This window comes from Natrix helvetica, assembly GCF_964273705.1.
Source record: "Natrix helvetica genome assembly, chromosome: 4".
NCBI classification, from domain to species: Eukaryota; Metazoa; Chordata; class Lepidosauria; order Squamata; family Natricidae; genus Natrix; species Natrix helvetica.
Window position 1 is genome coordinate 53,148,614 of NC_138550.1, and position 9,068 is coordinate 53,157,681.

Below are 9,068 nucleotides of genomic sequence, written 5' to 3' on the forward strand. Positions count from 1 at the left end.
ACATTAAAATAATTGTGGAAAAGTAGACTAGAAGTATCACCTATGTTCATGGGGAAAGTTTTGAAATTCTGTTGGAGTGGGCACATACAGATCTCTGAGAATGCTGTTTTGTAGGGGGAAGATACAACCACGGAGATTCATTTGAAGTTATAATCGGTTCCTCTCGAGTACCCCATTCTTTTTTCAAGTACAAATTAAGTATTAAACTGAAATGGCAATCTGTAAACCTAGATCCCTTCTCTCTTTGTCATACAGCAGAAGCCATTCTACTGGGTACTGTAGCAGTCTGTATTTCATGTCTCTTCACTTTATTGATCGTTGATATTGATGTTTATTTTATTTATTTATTGCTGACTAAGTGAAGACAGCAAACTATAGAGTTCCATGAATTCACATGGCTTTAGACCAGGGGTGTCCAAACTTAGGAACTTTAAGACTTGTGGACTTCAACGTCCACAAGTCTTAAAGTTCCCAAGTTTGGACACCCCTGCTTTAGACTTTGTTTAGTTTTTTAGTCCTACTCGTGTTCAACGAGGCTGGTCTGGCTAATGCTCAAGAGTTAATCATCTTTTCAGAATTTAAGCAGTACTTTTATACTTCAGTGAGTTAGCTTAATTCTATCTCTATCACAACTTTTAGTAGGGCCTTGTATAATAAATAGCTTCAGCAAAATTTTATGATACTGTAATAGTGATTATTAAATCATTTAAAATTTTGTTTACATTTTTCTTATCACTTTATTTTGCCCCACTGCAGACCATTGGAGAAAAGGATTTGAACAGATTGTATTTCCCAATTGCAGAAGAGCAAACAGACAAATGTATGGTCATAAATTCCGGTGTTGCTCTTCCATGTAAAGTTAACCTGGATGATGTCAGATTCGTTGAAGAGTTGGAACAGATCAGTCAAGACTCAGGAAACTATTTTATTGATGACATTATCATTTCTGGAGATAACGAATCCCATCAATCTTCAGAACTAATAACAGTATAACGCAAGATAATGCAAGCTGGAAACAAGATGAGGAAAGCATCATAATGAGGAAAACTTGCTTATTATAGAAATAATCTGTATTCCCGTTAGTCTATAAAGAACAAAGACCTGCCTAAAAGTGGTCCACAAGCTGCCTTTGCTGACAATGATTTTGAGCTTTGGGGCCCTGCTGCTGGAAGAGCCACTTACTACAAGTGAAGGAACAAATTTGTTTTCTTAAAATGCTACAGGAAAAAAAAGACTTTATATGACTGGTGCTGAAATCATATTCCTATGTTTACGTATACATACAAAAAACACACCTGGGCATTTCATTTTTACAGTATTAATTGTAGTGGATTCTAAGTGACTAATTGTAGGCTGAGCCAGCCTATATGAGTTTTCTAAAGAATTAAAGAAAAAGTCTACTCATCGTTTTAAAAGGAAGGAAAGAAGGAAAGAAGAGTGTCTGTATGTACCAAATAAATATATGCAGTGGTTATGTTTTCCTTGTGCTGTATGATCACAGTACTGTGTGGGACTGCCGTGGAATAAGCCTTGCTACAAAGCTCAAAGTCTATTGAGCAGTAGTGCTAACTACCCTGATGTACGCTAGTGAGACTTGGACTGTATACAGGAGGCAGGCTAGGCAATTGAACCACTTCCAAACAACCTTTGTAGAATTCTGAGGATCCGGTGGCAGGACAAGGTGCCAGGCACAGAAGTCCTCTCCAGAGCAGGCCTGCCATCAGTTCACACCCTGCTGATGAAAGCCCAGACACCCTGGACAGGCCATGTTGCAAGGATTCCAGATCACCGCATCCCTAAACAGCTCCTCTATAGTGGGCTGTCTCAAGGAAAGCGATCGCATGGGGGACAATGGAAGCGATACAAAGACATGTTGATAGCCTCCTTCAAGTCCCAGGATATCGACACCACCTCCTGGGAAACCCTGGCACAAGATCGACCGACATGGCACACGCTGATCCACCAAGGCTGCCAGACATCTGAGGACAGAAGAACAACCATAGCATAGGAGAAGCGAGCACTCCGCAAAGCAGCCAGAGCTGCAAATGCTGTAACAATGGTGTCCACATGTCTACCCGACATGTGGCAGAACATTCTATACCCATATAGGCCTTACCAGCCACCTGCGGACACATCATGGACAGCCCGCAACCTGTTAGATGTCAAGCTCCTCTTCAAACACGATGGATAAACATCATCATCATCATCAAGATCACAATATTTGTACTTTCCTTGTTCATTCATTAAGCAAGATCATTCTCTGACCACAAAGCAGTTCCTCAGGGTAAACGTGTAACAAGTGTTAACAGCAGATTTAAAACTTTATAATCTGTATGAGTTACAGGCAGTCTCTAAGACCAGTTGCATACCTGACCAAAATATTTTTCTGTAGCACCCTGAACCACTTTTCAACTATGATTGCCGGATATCAGTAGCAGAGTTCCCTGCTATTTTGAGCAAGAAAATGCATACAAACATTGTATTGTACTGTAATCCCTTTACAGCTTCATAACACAATCAAATATTCTATTCACAAACTCTGAGGGGAAAAAAAAACAATGGAAAACCTTGGCCTCACCCAGGTGTCTGAAGCGATACCACTCACTGGTCTTCAGCCTATTCCCCAAAATGAAGGTCATTCACTCTTAATCTTGGTCAAATCCCTTGGATGAAAATTAATGTAAGCAGAAAGTTTTTATTTGTATGAAGACCTATTTTCCAAAGTATTTCAATTTTAGCATTAAAAAAATAAGTTCTTCATGAATAGGAAAATGATTGGGTGGCTTTTGGCTGGTCATTCTCTTTCAGCTCAACTTACCTGTCATAGGATTGTTGTGGGGAAAATAGGAAGGAGGAATATTATATATACCATCTTCACTTTTATATAGAAGGTAGGATATAAATCAAATAATTTTAGTTAACAGTTGAAAGCATAGAAGGAACCTACAATTTGAATGTATAAAGGACAGTAATGAAATTTGTTGTATGAGAGGTTCTGAGAATTTGATTTGCTCTTCCCTAGGCTGGAAAAAGAATCACTAACCAGCCATCAAAAATATATTTAAGATTTATTTTAAAATAGCAGAGAAACAGCCCGACTTAAAATTAAATTGGGTGGGAAACAACAAGGTTTTACATATGTCGAATTTATCTTTTGCCAATAAGGAATCAGAGTGTAATTTTGAATAAACTTTTTTAAAGAAAGAACTTGGCTTTAATTTTGAATATTATCTTCTAATTTATTTTGATTTAAACATGGCTGATAGGGCGGTCAGACTTGCTTGATATTTATTTGAAATAATACACTATTCAATTTGTATCCTGTCGGAATAATCTGTTTATCATTTCTCACATATTCATCAATGGTGGGATTCAAACATTTTTACTACCAGTTCTGTGGGTGTGGCTTGGTGGGTGTGACGTGGCTTGGTAGTTGTGGCTTGGTGGGCATCCCAGGGGAAGGATACTGTAAAATCTCTATTCCCTCCCCACTCTAGGGGAAGGTTACTGCAACATACTGGCTGATTGTAATTGGATACCAAGGGAAGGACATATTAACAAATTAATATGTTAGCTTCATTTTAAACACAAAAGTAAATTAAGTCATCTTATTTTTATTTGGAGGATTAGTATATAAGTGCACAAACAATATACATCTGAGACTCAGTAAAGCAGCTATGCATGCATTTATGCAAAAGCAGCTGGGATAGTTTGTGAAGCACCTGCACAAGTTTCCCCAAAAATGTTACTTTTAAGATTTTTAATGTATGCTTTCCAAAGCATCTCTTCCAAAATCCTTTGCACAGGCTTAACATGAATTAGGTTTGCAGCATAATGGTGAATTATTCTGCTGACAATAACAGGAACAAAATGAGATCCGCGTGGAAGTTTAACATTCCAAGCCTGAAGCCTGACAATTAATTCAGTTAATTGAATTAAGCTTTGTCTCTGCACCCTACAGAAGGAGTTCACTTCTGTGCATGGAGAAAAGTTGAGAAAAATGCAGAAATTGAATTTAAATCAATCCACCCAACTGAAGGAGTGCTTTTCAGCTCATGGAGGGGAATTTACACCCCTCAGAACACAGCTTTTTCAACCAGCCCATAGAGACAAGAGGGAGCCAAAATCCTAGCAGGATTTTTAGCTCTGAGCAGAGCAATGATTCGCCACAGCCAACTCACTGCGGGACAAGAGTTAACACTAGTATTGAAGATATGGGGGAATAGAGTCATTAACGAAAGGATGCCAAAGGAGGGACAAATGACAAATGAAATGTTTTAATTATTTTAAATAATTAAGTTGAATTGTTGAATTGTCCTGTGGCAAGTCCCATGGCGAGGTGGCCGCGGTGAGGTTTCCCGTGGTGAGTTGATTGTGGCAAATTGACCATTGTAAGATGGCCATGGCATGTTGGCTGCAGCAAGTTGTTCCATTCCAGTCTGGGGAGGTCCTGGAAGGCCTGGTGCAAGCCACATGTGAGTGTCTCTCAGGGGCTGAAAATCCTGCTTGGATTTTGGGATTTTTAGGTCCTAAATGGAGCCTTCCAAGAGTTCCTGCCCAAAGCACTTTACCTGGGACTTCACCCCTTAATGACTCACACAATTGCTTAAGGACCATAATCGGGGATGCTATGATTAAAGTTGTTGAGTGTAGCAGTCATGTGAGTATTCGTTTGACATCTGTCAATAGCATTTTTGCTCAATGACTGAGACTCCAGACCCAAGTTTGGTTGTTAAGAGAAAACTAACTATAGTCCTTAGGTTATGGCAACAATTAGGACTAGAATTTCTATCTCTAAGTGATATGATTGTAAAGTGCAAGTCACGTGACCACATCATCTGGCCATAGTGATGGCAATTCACACAGATCCAGGGGACTGTTGGCTGCTGCAGGTGAGCATGTACTAAAGAGTGCAGGCAAGAGATTGTTATTGAGTACAACACCACTGGGTCCTATAGTATGTAGCAGGGCTTCTCAGAGAAAAAATGGCTTAGGACAGTGACTTGCAACCTTCTGTACTGGTTTTTCCCATTGACTTTGCTTGTGAAAAGCTGACAGGGAAGGTTGCAAATAGTGATCATGTAACTTTGGTACAAAGTTCCTGAATTGCAGTCAACTGACTAGCACCACTTGTTCTGCACCATCATAACTTTGAAAAGTTGCTGAATAGGTGGTCATAACCTAAGTACTACCAATTTTTGATCTTCATTTCAACAATATTGATAAAGGGGAAATAAAACAAATATGTGTGGTCCTTGGTGCTCTCTGAGCTTGCTTGTTTTCTTGCAGACGTTTCATTACCAAACTAGGTAGCATCATCAATGCTAGTCTGATGATGTAGTAACAAATATGAACTATTTACATCTTGTAATCTTTGTAATTTAAATAAAAATCGATGCAAAAATAAGCATGCTATTTATCACTAGTTCAATACCCAAAATTAGAATCAAATGCAGCAGATCATGTTCGGATGATTAGAACATTGTCATAGAGGATCTGGCAAGAAACTATCATTTAAACCCCATGTAGTTTAATTTTCTCTTTGTTGCTGAAGTGGGTGGTATCACAATGCCTAGAACAAAAGAGTTCACTGAAAGATTACAGATGCCTATCAGTCTGGAAAGGGATTTAATAAGATCACAAAACTTGAACATCGAGCATTCCACTGTCAAGAAGATCATCTACCAGCGGAGCTTTTTAACAACTGTCAATTTGGTCAACCCAGGCTATTCCAGGAAGTTCAACCTAAGAGCAGAATGCAAGTTGTTGAAAGAAGTATTTAAGAAAACCAGAATTTCATCCTGTAAACAAGAGGCAGCTCTTACCATTATTGGTGACAAAATGGCAATCCACAATGTTAAAAAACTGTACAAATTAGATATATGGACAGAACCTTTATGTTCATAAAGAACATCAGGGCAAGATAAAAGTTTGCTCAGGAACACCTAGGACTTCTGGAGCAAAGTGCTGTTGATGGTAGATAGTTATTAGGTGCCAGAAGGGCTGTTTTGAGAAAATCAAAGACAGCATCCTTGGTACAATTGTTCATTGTATCAAAGATGCTTGAAGATAATGTGAGACAACTGAAACTCAACTGAAAGTGGACTTTGCAACATGACAATGACTCTAAACATTCCAACAAATCTACCAAGGAATGGCTGAAAAACGGGGGGTGGAGGTGGGGGAGATAAATTGAGGTTCTGAAATGGCCAAATCAAAGACCATCAAGATGCTGTAGAGTGATCCGGAATAGGCTAGGTATTCAAAACCTAACCAAAAAAAGAAAAAAGCCCTCAAATATTGCACAGCTGGGAAAAAATATGCATGGAACAGGAAAAAATTCTGTCTAGTTGATGTCAAAAACTGATAGCTGTAAGAAATGTTTGCTTGAGATTGTTTTTTCTAAAGGAGGCAATACCAGATACTAAATGTAATTTTTCTCACACAAGGAAACATCATATTTGTTAATGTTTTTTAAAAAATTGAAAAATCAAGTTTTCATAGTTTTTTACAAGATCACCTTAATATACCTTTGAATGAGGATAGAAATATTGATATGCTCACATACGTTGTTAGAAATATTTTTTCTCATAACTCTAGATTCTTCAATCACGCATAGTCTCTAATACTTATATATGAGATTTACTGCTTAATAGGTGCTTGATATACATTACAGGAAGTATATAACTCAATAACTTTAAAGTTGCAAGATTGACTTTAACAGAGCACTCAAATGCAGGGATTCTGGTAGGCAAAACATGAACATGGGATTAAAGAAAACTCAGGTGAGAGTTTTGCATATGCTTCATTGGTTTGGAATGCAATAGAAGGTTTCAGTATTTTCTTATTTACTTTATTTCTACATGGTTCTCAGTTCAAGAGGAAGTAATACTTATTTGCTGTAATAATAAAGCCCTCATGATACTTGACTCATACTTTCACCTTTCCACAAAGGCTATGATTGACAATAACAAAGATGGTCAACTTCGGATTGCAGTTTAGAATATTAACAAGTTTTTTTACATGTTATAAAAATACTGAATATTAAATTTATAATGAGGGAAGACTCTAATTCAGAGCTCTTCTTGAATCAAAATTCTAAACTCTCAAGACATTGTATAAATATGGGAATAAAATTAACTAAATAAGTACTTAATTCAAAGCAGGAAATGATATTGGGTCAAATGTGAATGTGTTTCAATAGCATTTTGCAGCTGTCTTATTTCTTAGACATTAATTTCATTTGATTTACAAAAAAATTGGCTTTATTCTTGCGCAGTACTATAAAAATGCTTCTGCGCAGAAGCCAAAAACAAGATGGCGGGGCCGGGAGAACCAGTCCGGGGGCGTGGCAGGCCTGGGTCTCTGCGGGTTTCAGCAACCCAGGTGGCCAAACCACTACCAGTTCGGCCAAACCAGTCCGAACCAGTAGGAACCCACCACTGGTTTTAACCATAGATGGCAAAGGCACTTTACATTTGTAATTCACTGTATATTTTATACATACAGTAGAAAAACTTGATTATTTTTAAAATAATGTATTGCTAGTAATGGAACATGAGACTGTGTGTAACTCCACAAGAAGAACTGTTTTCTCCACCCCCACAAACTGGATCATGTTAGATTATGTATAGAAGGCAACACATTTGGAAATGTTTCTTAATCTATTAAAAATACACGCTGAGATAGTCTTTTCTTCTTTTTGTTAAGGTCGTCTTTCTTAATACACAGAAATTCCCCCTCTAATGTATAGATTTATATCATCCCTGAAGTGTGTATTAGTCTAGAGCAGTGTTTCTCAAACTTGGCGACTTTAAGTCCTGTGGACTTCAACTCCCAGAATTCCCCAGCCAGCTGGCTGGGGAATTCTGGGAGTTGAAGTCCACAGGACTTAAAGTCGCCAAGTTTGAGAAACACTGCTCTAGAGCCACATGAAATATGGCAATGTGATGACGCAGCTTACTGTAACAGCTAACAATCTACTATGGTCAGTGGAAATTAAGCAACTACTGGTAGGAAAAAGTTAACTTCTCTCCTTTTACTAAGGCACACAGAGAAGAGGAACCTATGAATCACACAACTTGGTTTCAGCAAACTGTAGCTGTCGTGGTTAGTTAATTGTACAATTTTTTTTTAATGTAATAGTTTGTAACATAGCATGGAGAGAATGGCAAGCCTGCAATACTTTAGGTCAGTGATGGCTAACCTTTTTATTCTTGCATGCTAAAAGAGCCTGTGCGCATGCACCCATAGTACAAAGTGCGCATGACGTCCCGCTCCCCGCACATCTCCTACATGCGCCCCTGCCCTGCATATGTGTGGCAGAGATCAGAAAACCAGCTGGCTGGCAGGTGGCATGCACACGCATGCGCGGTGGAGCTGAGCTGGGGCAACAGCTTGCATGCCTGCAGAGAGGGCTCTGGGTGCCACCTGTGGCATGCGTGCCATAGGTTCGCTGTCACGGCCTTAGATGAACAGATAAAATTGACCAAAAACAGATAAAATGAAGTGTCTAAAACAATATTCTAGGATAAGGTAGAATGAGATGAGAAGGAGCTGAATTTGTAGGCATTGCTTTAAAAATGTTTACCTTACATTATCTCAGATTGTACCCATAGTTCTATTTTGATGCTTTATTAAAGACTAGCTGATAATCTGGAGTTGCCTGGGTATTTATTTATCCCAATCCTGTATTAGACAGTAAAAGGAAGAATTATATGCATAGTGTCAAATCAAAGTAATTTTATTTACAGGCGTTTAGAATAATCAAAGCCTTATTGAAAATGTCCGGATCTTAATTTCTAATGTTGGATTTTCTCCCTTACCAAAGGGAGCCTCTTTGTGGAGTAATGTGAAGCTGTTACCATGGCAAATCCACTGCAGTAACCCAATGGGTGTTAGGGGTGTCTTACCCTCACAATACTTGTTTCCAGAGAGTAAGTCATCTGTGTACCAAGTTTAGTTGAAATTGCTCAAGGCGTTCCAGAGTTACGCTGGAACACACACGCACAGAGGAAGAGAGGGAGAGGGAGGGAGGGAGGGAGAGAGAGAGAGAGAGAGAGAGAGAG

General features: G+C 38.7%; 1 protein-coding gene across 1 annotated transcript in view; it reads left to right on the forward strand.

Moving 5' to 3' along the window:
- The window catches only part of IFNAR1 (interferon alpha and beta receptor subunit 1), a 28,604-nt gene extending 25,425 nt beyond the window's left edge, over positions 1-3,179 (forward strand). Inside the window, exon 11 of the mRNA XM_081951294.1 lies at positions 757-3,179. Within this exon, the coding sequence (XP_081807420.1) occupies positions 757-993 (237 nt within the window). The 3' untranslated portion in view covers positions 994-3,179. The remainder of the gene's footprint in view (positions 1-756) is intronic.
- Positions 3,180-9,068: the final 5,889 nt, after the last annotated feature.